Source organism: Paroedura picta, chromosome 11, assembly GCF_049243985.1.
Source record: "Paroedura picta isolate Pp20150507F chromosome 11, Ppicta_v3.0, whole genome shotgun sequence".
Lineage (NCBI taxonomy): Eukaryota > Metazoa > Chordata > Lepidosauria > Squamata > Gekkonidae > Paroedura > Paroedura picta.
Genome location: NC_135379.1, coordinates 4,737,203 through 4,753,255, shown reverse-complemented (window position 1 = coordinate 4,753,255; position 16,053 = coordinate 4,737,203). Strand labels below are relative to the sequence as shown.

General features: G+C 46.7%; 1 protein-coding gene across 17 annotated transcripts in view; it reads right to left on the bottom strand.

Moving 5' to 3' along the window:
* Positions 1–16,053, bottom strand: part of LOC143820810 (sodium channel protein type 5 subunit alpha-like) — a 245,193-nt gene that overhangs the window by 23,756 nt on the left and 205,384 nt on the right. For 10 of the 17 annotated variants that reach the window (XM_077304071.1, XM_077304078.1, XM_077304080.1 and 7 more), the window contains 2 exons: positions 5,308–5,430; positions 3,995–4,117 (listed from right to left, as the gene is read on the bottom strand). The exons of 1 other annotated variant lie outside the window; for it this stretch is intronic. In XM_077304071.1, coding sequence (XP_077160186.1) covers positions 3,995–4,117; positions 5,308–5,430 — 246 coding nt within the window. Of the gene's footprint in view, positions 1–3,932; positions 5,231–5,307; positions 5,431–16,053 lie in introns of those variants that run through there. 6 more of the 17 variants (XM_077304081.1, XM_077304084.1, XM_077304083.1 and 3 more) reach the window with 3 other exon arrangements.

Sequence of the window (16,053 nt, the reverse complement as noted above, 5' to 3'; positions counted from 1 at the left end):
GCCCCCCCCCCAGACTTCTTCCCCTGGCCAGGAATCACCCCAAGCAAAGGGTGCCATTCACCAAGAGGCCGCTCCAGCCGATGGCACCAGATCCCGGCATGCAAACTTCCCAAACGTGCAAATGCCGACTATGCAAAGATGGGGAACATGTGCGATGAAATGGAGGGGAGCGGAAGGCAGACACGAGGAATGACAGGACACGACGACACAGGCACACGGCTAATCCTCGCATGCCTTGCATGGGAGCACTCCAAAAGAAACTGCGTCTGAACACCACCGAAGCATGGGCTGACTGCTAGAGGAGAAATTAAAAAGATGGACCCCAGGCTCTCACTTAGAGCCAGCGCGGTGTCATGGTTAAGAGTGGCGGCTTCTAATCTGGTGAGCCGGGTTTGCTTCCCTGCTCCTCCACAGGCAGCCAGCTGGGTGACTTTGGGCTTGTCACAGTCCTGATAGAGCTCTTTCAGCCCACCTACTTCACAGGGTGCCTGTTGTGGGGAGAGGAAGGGTAAGCTGCTTTGAGACCTTTGAGTAGAGAAAAGCAGGGCATAAAAACCAACTCTTCTTCTTCTTCTTCTAGATGAAAAGGATGGGAGAGTCATGGAAGAAAACTTCCAGCTTATTTTTTATATATAAAAAGAGATGTAGAGGCCAGATTCAGGTCAGGACTGGGTAAGGAAGGAAGAAGAACTGGGGTTTTGTACTCCGCTTTTTTCTACCCAGAGTCCCAAAGCAGCTTACAAAAGCTTTCCCTTCCTCTCCCCACCACAGGCTTCCTATGAGGTAGAAGAGGCTGAGAGAGCTCTGAGAGAACTGTGACTATCCCAAGGTCACCCAGCTGGCTTCACATGGAGGAGGAGTGGGGAACTGAACCTGTTTTTCCAAATGGGAGGCCGCTGCTCTTAACCGCTATGCCAAGCTGGCTGTTCACCAAGAAGGCAGTTAACCCTTTCACTCCCCTGTTGCTTCCTCAACTGAAAACAGCTCCTTCCTTTGCCCTGTTAATACTGATGTTGCCAACTGTGTCAGCCTTGGCAACTTGTGGGACTGGACAGGATGGGGGCGTGCCATGGGGGTGGCACCATGACAAGTACAATGACGCCACTTCTGAGCACTACACAGAAGTGACAGGGGGGGAGCTCTAGGAATAGCCAGACGATACTCTACAACCTGGAAGTGATGTCATCATGCCTGCAATATTTGCGAGCTTGGATTCCCCCCCCCCCAATTTTAGTTTTGGTTGATCCCCTGCCCCCTCTCCGAGCTGCGGTGGGCGAAAGGAACTTGAGGCTGAGGATCCCCTGCAAGGAGCGGGGGCTTGGTTGCCCCCTTGAATGGAGAAAATACGACACATCATTTTCCTTCCGAGGCTAATAAAGGCATGGCCGGGACAAGGAAGAGGGAAGCCAGTTTTGATTGGTGAAATTAGGCAGGGTTGGAAGACTGAAGCCCCCTCCTCTAACTCCTATGTGGCCCTTTGCATGGGGGGTGGGATTTATTCAAAAGAGTGGAGGGACCAGGGAAAGGAAATGCCTGAATCTTACTAATTCTGGGGACAAATATTGAGAAGCCCCTGGAAAGATAAGAGAAAAAAAAACCCAACTAAACTCCTGAATGCTCTCTTCAAAACAGAGGCTCCCAAATGTTTGGACTTTGCTGACCTATGTTAAATTATTTTATTCTGGGAGCCGAATGAGGTGTTGTTATTGGGCAGGTCGTGTCTCCGAGTTTCTCTGACTTCACTCGTCTTCCCTGGAATCTCCCGGTCCTACAGCAAATGCCATTTTGAAGATCAGAGGGAGCTGTTCCAAAGTTATGTAAGTAGCTCCCTGCCGGGGGATGTTTCAGCTTCTAAAAATGGTCTGGGGAGGATGCAAGAGTCTCTCCCCCTCTCCCGTGCCACAGCTCCAAGCAGAAAAAAAACGTCCCCTCTGATCTTTAAAATGATAATCCCTGTAGCTTCTGTGTGACTGCAGGGAGCATCTGCTGGGTCACGGAAACCCAGGGACAACTCGCCAAAAAAGTAATGTCTAATTTGGCCCTGCTTTCAGTAAAGTGGCTTAACAGCCGCTAGGATTTCACAATCTGTATGTTTTTTTAAACTGGGTCTTGCAAACATCTGGATTATTTTAGGATGCTAGATTAATGATTGATTGGCATTTATGTCCGAGTCATTGTCTATTTGCCCCTTAGTTTAGTTTTTGGGGAAGAGCAAGGGGGCAAGCTGATACAAGAACTAAAACTCATTCCACACATGCTGGAGGTTGCACTTTTAATGTGCTTTTGCAGCTGGATTATCCTGTGTGAAGCAGGAAAATCTGCTTCTAAAGTGCACTGATTAGCCAACATGTGCGGAACATCTCTAAAACTAAGGCTACTGTGAGTAGAGTTTGGAACAGGTGGAACCAGATTCCAAGTGATACTCAGCAGGTGGTCTTTGCTCGTGGCAAATTCCCTGCCAACTTTGCCTCCCAGATTTCAGAGGTCATCCATTCTTTTGACCCACCTGCCTTTCCTGCAGCAGATGTTGTTCCAAAACAGATGTTCTAAAGCCAGGCCCTGCCCCTGCCCTGTATCTTCTGCTTATGGGTAGTGTTTTGACCACTTCCACCGATACTGCATGAACCTGAGAACTGGAAACTCTGTGGATATGCTGGTCCTGATCTACAAAAGGGAACAACACACGGTGTCCCTTTAAATCTGGAAGGAATCTAGCAGTATATCAGGGCTCCTGCCCTTCCAGCACATGCAACTTAATTCAGCTTTCAGGGAGGAGAGGTTTTTTTGGCCTAAATCAGCCTTCCTCAACTTTTTACCATTGAGAACCTCCTGAAAGATTCTTCAGGCTTCATGAAACCCCCGAATTAGTATGATTGTGGAGAATATGGCTAGGAAGCAGAGCTGTGTACCTGTCTACACGGGTCCCCTCCCTTTTCCATCCCTCCAGGCCCATCATTGGCCATTTGGAGGGGGCGGGTCAAGGAACCTCAAAGTGGTGATTTGCCCCTTCAGAGAAGTGAGCACAGAAGGAAGATGAGGGAGCCAGCCAATCAATCGATCGATCATTTTTCATTTCCATTGAGGAGAAAGAGAAGTGCGCTTCAGTGATGTCCAGCGGCCAGCCGAACTTCTGGGAAAGGCCATGTAACCCCTGGGGAGCTCTCACATAATCCCCATCCTAACGGATGCCACAGATGTGGTACTAACTTAACTGGCTGTGCAGAATACCCTGACTTTTCAGGTTTGAGCACTGAATTGATTTTTCCTCTTTTGCTTAAAGAAGGACTCTCTCCCCTAGAAGCTAAGTCTTACCAAAAGATGAAGACAAGCAAGTAACTGTGTGGGGCGGAATTTCTGGCGGCTGCCGTAAAACCCCATTGGAACAGGCAGCAAAGCTCAAGCTATCCTTTTAGTGTGTAATGGCTCATGGCTGACCCCGTTGGCCGTGAAACCAAAAAATAAGGAACAACAACCGATCCTAAGAAGGTGAATGAGACTTTCATGGCCGTTGCCCTCTTGCCTCGTTCCAAGGCGGCCCCACCCTTCATATTGAATGGCAACCCTGTGTGAAGCCAGGGAGCCTGACAGGTTTTCTTGTTGCCCTTCATAAATGTGGGACAATGGCATGACGGATGTCACCACCACTCAAAATCTGTTTGGAAACGGCTGCAAGACAAGACATGCGGCAGGAGTAGCCCCAAACAAAATCCACTGGGGGAGTCAGTCCATGCCAAACTATCCCTGCAAGCCAGATGATTTTTGTCGGGGAGAGGAGGGGGGGGAAGGATATTTTGCTTTCGCAACATTCAACATGGTCAATTGTTTTACTGGCAGCCTGGGATGAAAAACGGCAGCGGCGACAACACAATTATAACAGATAGAAGATGAACGAACAAACAAAACAATGGCCTTTATCACATGCTATTCATAGACAGGTGGGCTTTGATGATGGGTCTCGTGGGGGGTTTTGTTGTTGTTTGTAGTTGAATCTTACCCTCATCCCTTCAAAGCGTGACAATGCTCTTAAGGGTCTCAGAGCTCTGAGAGTCCTAAGGGACTTAATGGGGCCCATTTCCGAGTAGCCAAGAGAACTAGCTATGAGGCTTACTAATGACACCTGAATGGAGACACAAAAGAGGAGAAATCCAAACTATTAGCACAAATCTGACCCAGGGGCTTTTCTTCTCTGGCTTTCTTGCCTGGAAAGAGAAACCTGGTTAATCACTAGATGGAGGAAGAGCCTAAACGGGGGGCAAAAGAGAGATTAATTCAGCATGCAGACAGAGAAAAATCGTTTCCCGGAAGCCCTTTCGGACATAGAACCATTGATTTCCACATTCAAGATGGCGCAACAAGATGGAGAAATGGGTAACCGATGCGCTCTCTCGGACTGGCCTCTCCGTCATGTTCTGAGGTCTTCTTCCCTCAAGGTGACCACGTGGAGCTCTGAGAAGCATCAAAAGTTGGCAATAACGGAAAAGCAAAGTCTTTTTGGTAATGACTTGGATCTTCCCCCCCCCCCTGTTTTTTCCTCTCTTTTTTGAAATGGAACAGAAACAGCAGAGACGTGGGTGCTTCTCCCGTTATTAAATTATGCGAACACTGTAATTTTGTGCTCTCGAGATGAATCGCTTGTAGGTTTCGCAAGAGCCAACCGTTTATTACGACCCTTTTTTTAGAGCGTTGCCAATGCCAACTAAATTGTCACTCAAAACATATTTCCACAATATCCTGTTCCCCTCGCAGACACACAGTCATCGGATCTGTTTACTACGCTCGCCCTTCTGAAATGGGCCTGCACAACTGGTGGCCCACCAAGCCAGACACAGATGACGAGCCACGGATCGTGACCTGCCAGGTGCTGTTTTGGCACTCCTCAGTATGTTTACGAGCGGCTAGATTCCAGACCAGTAGCGCTGTAGGGAGCAACAAAATTTTCGGGGTAGATGTTTTTGCGAGAAAACTCCTTTTGTCCTAGACCAGAAGGAAGCGTTGACTCTTGAAAATTTCTACGCCAAAAATCGCATTGTTCTCCAAGTTACTACTGGACTGGGATCTCAGAAGTTCTCCTGCAGACCAACATGGGTAACCCTTGACATGATACATAGCTGGTGGGCTTTGTTTGGCTTGGCGAATCCCCATTGGCCTGGTTTTGCTATAAAGGACTATGAAGGGCCACCCCTGGAGACCACCATGTGCCACCGTAAGGAAAGGCGGGATGACAGACACGCTGCAAGAGAAAAGAAAGAGGGCTTCGTTACTTCAGGTGCAAGCCACCCTGCATAGACACTGAAAGACAACCCTTACCCTTATGCTCTCAAATCGGGACAAGGCTCGGAGGGGCCTCAGGGCTCTCAGCGTCCTGAGAGATTTCATAGCGGCCACGTGGTCAAAACCGAAAAGTGTTGCTATCAGGCAAATTACTGAAATCTGTGCAGATCGAACGGAATTTGAAATTACTGTCCAAAACGAGCAAGGAAACATACAGTGAGCACAGCAGAGTCAAGGGGGGTTGTTTGGGGGAAGGGGCTTCTCTTGGCAGCGAGAATGTGAGCCGTGAATGAACACGGGCCATGCGTTTACGGCAAACTGACCGCTCCATCATGGTGCAGGGGGCGACCGAATTCTCATTCGCAAGTGTGCAAAAAGCAGGCAGTGCATGGGAGTGGCAATGGCAATATGGTTGCTTCTACGCAAAGTCATCCCATGGCTCTTGTGTATCCACCGTTCATTCTCATTGCCATGAAAGGATTATTTGGGCCCTAGTTTCCCCCCCACCCCTGTACATTGAGCCCCAGGGTAGCCAAGCAATGCTAGGGTTTCTGACGATATCTAATGCACGGCTGGCTAACGAATGCAGCCTGCAAATAAGGAAAATCTAGTTTGTCTCGCCCCCAGTGGTTGTGTGGACTCTCCATCAGACAACCCAAAAACTCTTACCAGGGAGAAAACGGGGATCTAAATGCACCCGCAGTGAAACCGATACAGCCTCAGTAGTAATGGATATGACTTACAAGCACAAAGCAACCACTGTGGATAAACTCCCCAATACAATGCTACAAACTATGTATTTGCTTTGATAATATATTTCACCCGTCCACCTGCTAGTTACCGACACTGGGTAGAAAGAGCCCCAAATTATTGCCAGACTCTTGCCTACGCGGATTTTAACCCCTTTGTGTCAACAATTCTTAAAATTAATTTTAAGCTCAAATTTTGCTTGTTTTAACTTACTGTTTATATTGTGCACCGCTCTGAGCCAGCTTGCTTGATTGGCAGTATAGAAGTCAAATGAATGAATGAATGAATGAATGAATGAATGAATGAATGAATGAATGAATGAAACAGTGGTATCTTATTTGCTAGGCAATAGTATAAATTTCCACATTGAACATTGATACACAATACCATGACAAGTCACTGGTTGACGCTGTGTTTCAAAGTAATTCTTCATCAGTGATAGCAAATTTCCAAGTACAAAATACAGAGCGCTTTGCAGCCAAAAAGCTCTCAAATGGTTCCAAAACTTATCTGTGTGTCCAAACTCCATAATGCAGCATGCATGCTTGCAGGGTTGAGTTTTTTTTTTTTTTTTTACTGTGAAGAGCTCTGTGTTTTGTATTTGGAAATTTACAATCACTGATGAAGACACACTTCGAAACACAGCATCAACCAGTCGCTTGTCTTGATATGTTGTATATTCAATGTGGAAATTTTGTATTTGGAAATTTACCATCACTGATAAAGAAGCACTTCAAAACACATCATCAACCAGTGGCTTGTTTTGATATTTTGTATCAGTATTCAATGTGGAAATTTAAACTATTGCTTAGCAAACAAGGTATCACTGTTAGAAATGTACTATTAAAGCAAATACATAGTTTGTAGCCTTGCAATGGGAAGTTTATGCACAGGAGTTGCTTTGTGCTTGTAAATGCACCCTCAAACATTGCAGGTAGAATTCAGAATGGACAGTGAATGACAAAGAAAGCCAATCCCGCTCCCCCAACAAACAAAATTAGCATCATTCTAGCTTTCCAGTGATATTTTCCATTTGTTTTTCTTTCCACATGACATCTCTGGAACCTGTTTGTCCTGCACATTTTTATTTGTTGGTGCTTCCAGTTTGTTTTCTTGCCTTCCCAGGATTCAAACATTATTTTATGCCATGCGTATGTTATTCCCCATTGGTACATGCAATTGATGCAAATATACTTTAAAATGGAGAGATGTAATGGGAACTATTTGATGTGGAAAAAAAAGGATGGTATAAAAAGTAAAGTCTTGACCCCAGACTAAGTCGGCGGTTGCCACGAAGGCCCCCATTCCCCTGCAGACCCCCCCTCATGTCATTCCTTAAGGTTTCCTGTCTCCCTGAAGCAACCTTTTGGGGGAAGACCTTGAGTTGCAGGAGGAAGGGGAGGCAGGAAAGTTCTTGAAAATGTTTGCCTGGATCCAACACAGGTTTGATTTGCGTGAGGGGGGAGGAAGAGCAAAAATGAAATGTGGCTCAGGAATTCCCAAAAGGATGCTGGATTTGGAATCCACCACATTTGCAGGATAAGGCTCTAGCTTCTGATCTGCTGGATCTTAGGACTGGGGCTATCTTCCCACAGGGCTAACAAAACAGCCTCTCCCATTAAACTGAAACCTCTAAGGTTGCCATCTCCAGATATGGGCATTCCTGGAGGTTTAGAAGTAGATTTTGGAGAGGACCTCATCTGGAAATGATGCCATATAGACCAGCCTCCAAAGCAGCCGCTTCTGCCTCTTGTTTTCTGGAGATCAGTTGTAGTTCTAGGAGATCTACAATGTTTACAGTGTAATAAAATGCTTCTTAAATAGGAAGTTAGTTTCATTTTTGAATGTGCAGTGACTTGCCTGAGCAAAACAAGGAAGCTGTCATGAAGCCCACCATGCAAAGCAGCAATTCTCCCCAGGAGAATTGATCTGTATGATTCGAAGATCACTTGGAGCTTTGGGAAATCTCCGGACACCACCAGGAGGTTACGAAGAAAAAACCCCAAACTGTCAGTAGTTGCAAAGCAAACATGCAGACAAGCTGACAGATTGGCCATGATGAAGTATGAAGTAGAAGGACAGTCTTTAATTCAGATCAGTACACGGTCAAAACGTGGACCGGTTAAAAGACACGTTTTCAAAGCTTTCCTCAGTGGCTTGGTAAAATAATGACAAGTTCTACAATCCGCTTTGAGGCTGACTTGCAAGATGACTCAAACCATCCATCTACATTGAATCTGGATAATTCTAATAAGCAGAAAATTGCAGAAGAGATCTTCAGTGGGGGGGCTGAGCACTGGTGACTTAAGCCCCTACAAGTGACCTGGAAGGAACTGACAATGCTGTGTCCTCCCCCCTCTTTTTTTCAACAGATGATATCTGGTTTCCTATCAGGAATGGCTTAATTCTCAGGAATGTTTCTATTCTAGGGCGATGGTGTTGAAAAATCTGCAGGCAGCCCTGCATACTTTTTACTTGTGCATGTGTGGCTCTCTCTCTCTCTCTCTCTCTCTCTCTCTCTCTGTCGTTGTGTGTGAGAGGGAGAGGGAGAGCTCTGTAGGTAACTCACATTCTGTGACCAAACAGCATAATTAAGCAGATTCTCTTGTATTCTCTCAATGTTTGGGGGAAAGGGGAATAGCTAATTCTAACGGTCAAGGACCCCTGCCCTGGCTGGCCTAGGCTACCCTGGTCTTCTCAGCTCTTGGAAGCTGAGCAGCCCATTTGAGAATCTGGAGGCCAGATCCCCAAGGAAGGTCAGAGTCACCACACAGAGATGGCTAACGGCCGGCCACCTCCGGTCGCCTCTTGCCTGAAAACCCAGCAACAAAGGAGAAGCCCGTGAGGTTATTGCTGAAACTGATTATCCAGCACTTCCAAGAAGAGCCTCGAATTCCATTAAATCACCTTGCGGTAATAACTTCCTAGCAGGAAAACATGCACCACCTGCAGGCTAATGAGCAGACTCTTCTTTCAGCGCCACCGACTGTGACTTTGTCTGATGCCACCCAGCACCCCCACCTTAAAGAAAAGCATGTAGTTAACTCCCTCCGTGGCTCAGAGGAGACGGAGGGAGCGCTCACAATACAGTCCCAGTTAATTACTCTCAGCCTTCCGCAATTAAGATGGGTCCGTTTACACATCGCTCTCCAATTTCGATATATTTATTTGCTTCGCTATGCCCCCTTTCCCCACCCCCGGAATTAAATCCGGACAAACGGCGACCATATAAATTATGCTTATTATTCCCGTGGTGTCCTTGCCGCTGTTAAACATCTCCCAGACCCGTGCACTGGATTTCTAAAAGGGGGGGAGGGCTTACAATACATTCCAGAACCTTTGTGAAACCTCTCAATTAGTTCTTTCTCGCTTTTTCTTGAATTTTGAAACTCTTTTTCTGTCTCGTGCCATTGTTAATGGGTTTTCAGGAATTCAACGAGTGGCTTTTGGTGTTATTGCTTTTATATAATTTTTTGGGGGAGGGGAGGAGGGAAGGTTAAACCTCCCAAATGTCCCTTCCCCTTGTGCATGGCTTCGCGAAATTCGTCATGTTGTATGCTAATTGGCTGCTCCCTTTCTGCCTCCATGTACAGACTGGCAATGTCCATTCTAACGTATCTGAAGAAGTGGGTGTGCACACGACAGCTTCTACCTCGAATAAAACTTTGTTGGTCTTAAAAGGCACTGCTGGACTCGAATTTTCTTCTGCGAATTTGTGTTTACGTGAGAAATCTCTCGTTCTGTAAATGAGATGCTACACTGATTATGGGGACGATGTGTAGTTTCCCTTCTCTTTTTGGCGATCTACTTGCATGCATCAGCTGTGCCCAATAGTACATAGGAGGCATCTGCACAAGAATGGAGGTCTCTAGAACCGATAATCCCTCCTACCATTCAGCTCTCCCTATCGTCTGCTAAAGCCATCGGTAGAGATGCACGGAAGTATTTCTGTAAATACTTCCACTTCAAATATGCCTTTGAGATTTCTGTCTGGAAATGGAGTTTTGTAATTTCATAAGGGAAATGATTTTGCGAACAGTTGCCTTGCAGGGTAGTCCACAAGTCCCTTTGCATCTTAGCGCATGAATATTATTCCTTATTCCATGTGCTAACTAGTTTGATACTAAGCACAGCGCTCAGCTGTTTTGGATTGTCACAGAGTTTCTGGCAAGTCCTAGAGTTAATTTCACGTTTTCACCAGAAGTTCTGTAATACTGTAAGTGTTGGGAGTTGTTTTGCTTCCCCATTCCTCCTGCCCATGAAGCCTGCTGGGTGACCTTGGGCTCGTCATGGTTTTCTCTGAACACTCTCAACCTCACCTACCTCACAAGGGGCCTGCTGTGGGGAGAGGAAGGGAAGGTGGACATAAGCCACTGAGACACATGAAACCTTCAGGGTGACCTTGGGCCAATCCCAGTTCTCTCAGGACTCTCTCAGCCCCACTTGCCTCACAACATGCTTGTAAGTAGGGAGAGAAAGGGAAGGTCCTTGTAAGGCATTGTGAGACACACGAAGCCTTCTGGGTGACCTTGGGCCAATCCCAGTTCTCTCGGTACTCTCTCAGCCCCACCCGCCTCACAAAGGACCTCTTGTGCAGAGAGGAAGAGTCATTTCGAGGCTCCTTAAGGTAGAAAAAAGGTGGGGCATAAAAACTTTCTCTTCGTCTTCTCTCTTGGAGTGGCAAAGGAGAACAGCACCTTGAGATGCAAGGGAACGGTGACCCTATGCAGATGGTATGCTTATGCCCCCATTCCCTATCTCCTGTGGTCCCAATCCAAACAGGACCTCCCTATACCCGGGAATCAGAGCTTCTCCTGGGAGCAATGCACGGTATAGCTGGAGAAGAAAAGGCCTGTGTGTTCTAGCTATGTGCCTCTCTTACTCAGCACCTGGGAAGGGCCTTCCTGAGTTCTCCCATTGTGGTGAATGGATCTGCCACCCATTGTTCTCCCACCAGCCTGCCGCATTCTTCTCTCGCAACAAAGATGTGTTGAAAATTCAATACTTTCTTTCAAACGGGGAAGGGGAAAGAGCGTACAAACTGAATTCCGGGGATAGCTGTTTTGAGAACAACTGATTACGGCAGATTGCACAATTACTGCCAAGGCAACACAAACTCTCCATCTACTAATCAACAGCGGAAAGAAATTCAGAAAACAATTAAAGTCATTACAAAGCATCAATATATTTACCCTCGCGTGGGATGTTGGGTTTTTGTGTGTGTAAAGACGATTCGGAGGAAGAGTGGCCTTCACTCTAATTCCTGGATACGATGTTCTTATCCTGCTGAGAGTTCCCTTCCCGCCTGCCATTGACTTTCCTATTTGTCCAGGCTGGTGTGAATGCGGTGAGCGTGCCGTTTCTTCCCCATCTTGTACGGCAGCCAGGCGTTCTCAATTTAGCATGAAAATCCTGGAAGAGGCAGAGCTTTCCAGGAAAAAATCCGGGAAGGCATTTGGGCATTTGCTGCAAACAAAACTGGAGGGAGAGACCTCACTGTTTGAGTGACACGTGACCCACAAAGTGACATGTTGGAAGTACATGGAGACCGTTCCCATGTGGATGTAATCATGGATCGATTATTCTGGTTTAATAAGAGTGCTTCCAGATGCAGCGAATTGAAAACGATTGGTGCTCTGGATTGGCAGCAAAACACATCCCGGAGCGAACCTCCTCTTTGAGAATTGGTGCTCAGCTACCTGGAGTAGCTGGATCAGCATGAACAGCGCCGTTGTTGTCACGGCAAAATGGGTGCAGGAAAGAAACTCCTACTCCTCGATCACAGCGCTCCACACCCTGATGGTGCAATGGAGCGAATTTAAGGGAACGTGCACATGTTTTTCAGCGCAACAAGTTGTGATGGGCACCTGTGTCCCGACATGTGTCACAAGTAACAGATACAACAGGGGGAAGACTGTGTGGCTCAAGAAATCTTGCAGTTAACAAGGTAAGAGAGCCAGTTTGGTGTAGTGGTTAGGAGTGTGGACTTCTAATCTGGCATGCCAGGTCCGATTCTGCACTCCCCCACATGCAGGCAGCTGGGTGACCTTGGGCTCGCCACGGCACTGATAAAACTGTTCTGACCGGGCAGTAATATCAGGGCTCTCTCAGCCTCACCCACCCCACAGGGTGTCTGTTGTGGGGAGAGGAATGGGAAGGTGATTGTAAGCCGCTTTGAGCCTCCTTTGGGTAGGGAAAAGCGGCATATAAGAACCAACTCCTCTTCTTCTTCTTCTTCATAATTCCTATGCTCCTTTAGGGGTTATTTTTGAACACAAGCATTTCTGGTCTTCAGTGTCTTTAAAGTCATCAAAACGAGAATAGGCTCCAAAAAACTCAGAGCACAAGATCTCTTGGAAGCAGAACAGAGGCTGCTGTCTTGTTGTACAAGTACCTTCCAGCCTGGATCTTCATGTGCCTGTTTTCAAAAACCCTATCGGCTGCTTTTCCACACGGCATTTTTCTGTGTACGAAAACGTTAGGCGCCCACCTAAAATGTTTGAAGGGGCCTTCGGGCTACAGAGACACTTTCACTTCTTAATCACAATTTCTCTTTAGCTCATGTATCAGAAACAAAACAGAAACTGGATCGACAATGAACCCAGACGATAACTTTTTGTTAAATGTCCTGTCGGCATTGTTACGGGACTAGATGAGGTTTTATATGTTTTATGGGGATTTTATATTGTAATCCGCTGCATGTCTCCAGAGAGTGGGAGGCTAAAAATCTAATCAATTAATCAATAAAATAAATAACTTTTTGCACTGAAAAGCATGTGCAGGTGCCCTTAAATTTGCTCCATTTCGGTCCTGGCCCCGACCTGGTGGAATGAGCTCCCGGGTGAGCTGTGGGCCCTGCGGGAGCTTCCGCATTCTGCAGGGCCTGCAAGACAGAGCTCTTCCGCCAGGTCTTTGGTTGAAGCCAGGGCAGTGCGGAAGATCACTGGAAGATCATGCCCCCCCCTCCTAGGGCTGGACATTGGCAGCTGGGCCCCCTCTCCTCCCCGATAGGGGGTATTAGTCTTGGGCACGGGGCTTTTGTTTTTTTGCCTGTTCGCTGTGTATTTTTATACTGACGGTATGTCCTTTTAATGGGGGTTTTAATGGGGTTTTTAATGAGGACTTTGTGACCTTCCACGAGCCATTGCATGGGAGTGGTGGGATATAAATCACATAAATAAATAAAATAAAAATAAAAGATCAGAAAAAAAGGAGAATGGGAAGTGAAGGGAGACATGCAGGAAACTGGTGAAGCCGATAAGATCCATAGCATGCGGGAAATTGATCCTGACTTGGCTGGTTTTTGAAATCTGCAATGGATTCGCAGAATAATAGAGAGAGAATGTTCAAAGTGAGATTCTGAAAAGATACAGCAGTGGTCTGACTTTCCCCTCCCACCACTCGGTAACCTTTTTACAAGCTTGATTTCTTCAGCAGGACAGAAATCGGAACACTCCAAAGAGAGGTCATGTCAGGTAAGGCAGCCGGTAGAAATCAAGAGAGGGATTTGGCCAAGCGCTGCCTTGTTCTCTTTTCTCTGTTTTGTCATTTTTTTGCTGGCTTGTCATTTTTTTGGTCTCAGCTGCTCTGCTGCTCTGTGAACAGTGTTTAATTATATCTTCTTCTTTTTTGGCAAAACGGGCACTTTTCCGTTCATGCTGTCTTGGAATCCATTGTCAGAGCTCATCCGGGGATTCCCAACTGACCAAAAATAGCCCTCGGCTGACGTTTGAGAACAGCATTTCCATTTCCGTTGCAGGGATCCAGAATGGCAGAATGGGTTTTGCCGCTTCTGCAGGCACAAAGAAAGACCCAAACCAGCATTGGAAAGGAGGGATGCCCACAAGCTCCTGTTTTGAGAAGGAAGTTGGATTTTCCTGGCCTTTTGATGGGGAGTGAATTACAAGCAAAGTGCAGTTACTGTGCATACACTTCCTAATGCAATGTCAGAAACTCTAAATTTGCTTCTGTTTTTTCATATATTCATATATTTCAAAGCTGACGACGCTCAACTTTGCAAGCAGGCATGCTGCATCCTCCTCCATGCAGCGACCTTGAGAAATATGGCAGAAGAAAAGACTATATGGTGGCTGAGGGGGGGGGGGGGGTTATGTTTTTTATGTTTTAGCTTGATGTGACAGATGATTGTATTTTAATTTATATTTTGATGTTGCCCGCTGTGAGAAGGCTGGTCCAGGAACAGCGGCCTATAAATTCAACCAATTCAATTTCTGCAAATAACTAAAAAGGGGAACCAGACAGCCAACCTGAAAAGACAAGTTTGTGACATTCCTCCGCGCTAAAGAAATTACTTTTTAAAAGGCTGAGCAGCTGTGGCCTGGTGCCTTGAAGACTCAGCTACAAGCGAGGAAGTCCCGACTCCAAACAACCAAAGCGGAGAAGCCAAAAGTGGACACACTCCCTGCCGAGTGGAAGAATTGACCTCCATGTCCTACAGAAGTGGTTGGTGACATATTTGGCAAATGGGGGCGGGGGGATTCTCCTGGTTGGCGATGATGAGCAATTATTATTACATAAGTGTCATAACGAGTCAAGGCTTACTGACACAGGGATGATGGATGCGGAGGGCAATTAACGTTGTTTGCAGCCGAGCAGCCGGAATGATCCATGTTGACGCTTCATGATCTTAAGGGGGGATGGATAGTTCTTCTTAGAGAACTGAAGTCCTTTATTTATAGCAGTGGTGGCACTTCGCACTTTTTAAGAGCTCTTCTCGTATTCAGGAGCACTTCCTTGGCCGTTAGCTGAAGTCACAAATATGCCGAATCTCCCCAAGGTACTGTTGGCAAAGTCACATAGTCCTCGCGTTGGAAGAAGACTTCTATAGGCCATACGGTCAATACGGGAAATCCACAGCTAGAGCTGTCCTGTCCAGCCTCTCCTGGAAGACCTCTAGTCCAGGCAGGGGTAGTCAACCTGTGGTCCTCCAGATGTTCATGGACTACCATTCCCATGAGCCCCTGCCAGCGTTTGCTGGCAGGGGCTCATGGGAATGGTAGTCCATGAACATCCGGAGGACCACAGGTTGACTACCCCTGCTCTAGTCAGTCTTACTATCAGGAAGTTTCTTCTAACGGTCAACAGATACCTGCTCTATCATAGCTGTGCTGGTCAGTAGTCGAAGATGCTTTCGGCTGATCCTGCACTGCACTAGGGGCTGGACTGCATGGCTTGTACGGCCCCTTCATACTCTGTATTTCTATGATTCTATAATTTGAGACCAGTGGCACTTATGTATTGTGCCTTATTGTGTCTTATTGTACTTTTCGATTTATAGGCTGCCCATCCCACAGTGGGCTCAGGACTGTGACCAACAAGAATAAAAATTAATGCAAAATTGTCAAAAACTAATAGCACCTTAATTTTAAAAGGTGAAACTGACCGTCTAGGTCGACCACTTGAAGAGGGTGAATGGGGTAGATCAGGAGGCCAAAGATGGAAGGTATCTACCGTCCACCATCAGCCCAGTGGAAAAACTCAGTTTTACAGGCCTTGTGGAACCGTAACAAGTCCCTTCCCCGGTTCTGGTGCTGTTTGTTTGATCTTGTATTAAACCACATTCTTCTTTTCATGCGGTTTTTATGTTCTAACGTTTTATGTGCACCGCTTTGGGTACACAGAAGGCATTAAAAATCAAATAAATATTTTGGGTTTTTTTTTTTTAAAGAAGGATGAGCCACTGAGGGGGGAAACAAGCTCCCCTTCAGCTACTATCCCTGAGGTGTCTGAAGGGGAAGCGAACCTTGTGACTGTGGGAGCAACAGCAGAGGCGACCAGGAATTGAAGAAAGAATGAGGAGAAGAGCTGGGCAAGCGACCAGGGAGAAGAGAAGTCAACACCTGTGAGGAGGACCCAGCATGAACCAGCTGATCCCACTGCAGCATAAGGGGAGGAAATAAAAGCCTCCTGTGAGATCTTTCAAGAGATGCCAACCTCCGGGTGGGATCTAGGGATCCCCTGGAATTACAGCTCATCTCCAGGCTTCAGAGATCAGTTCCGGTAGAGAAAGTG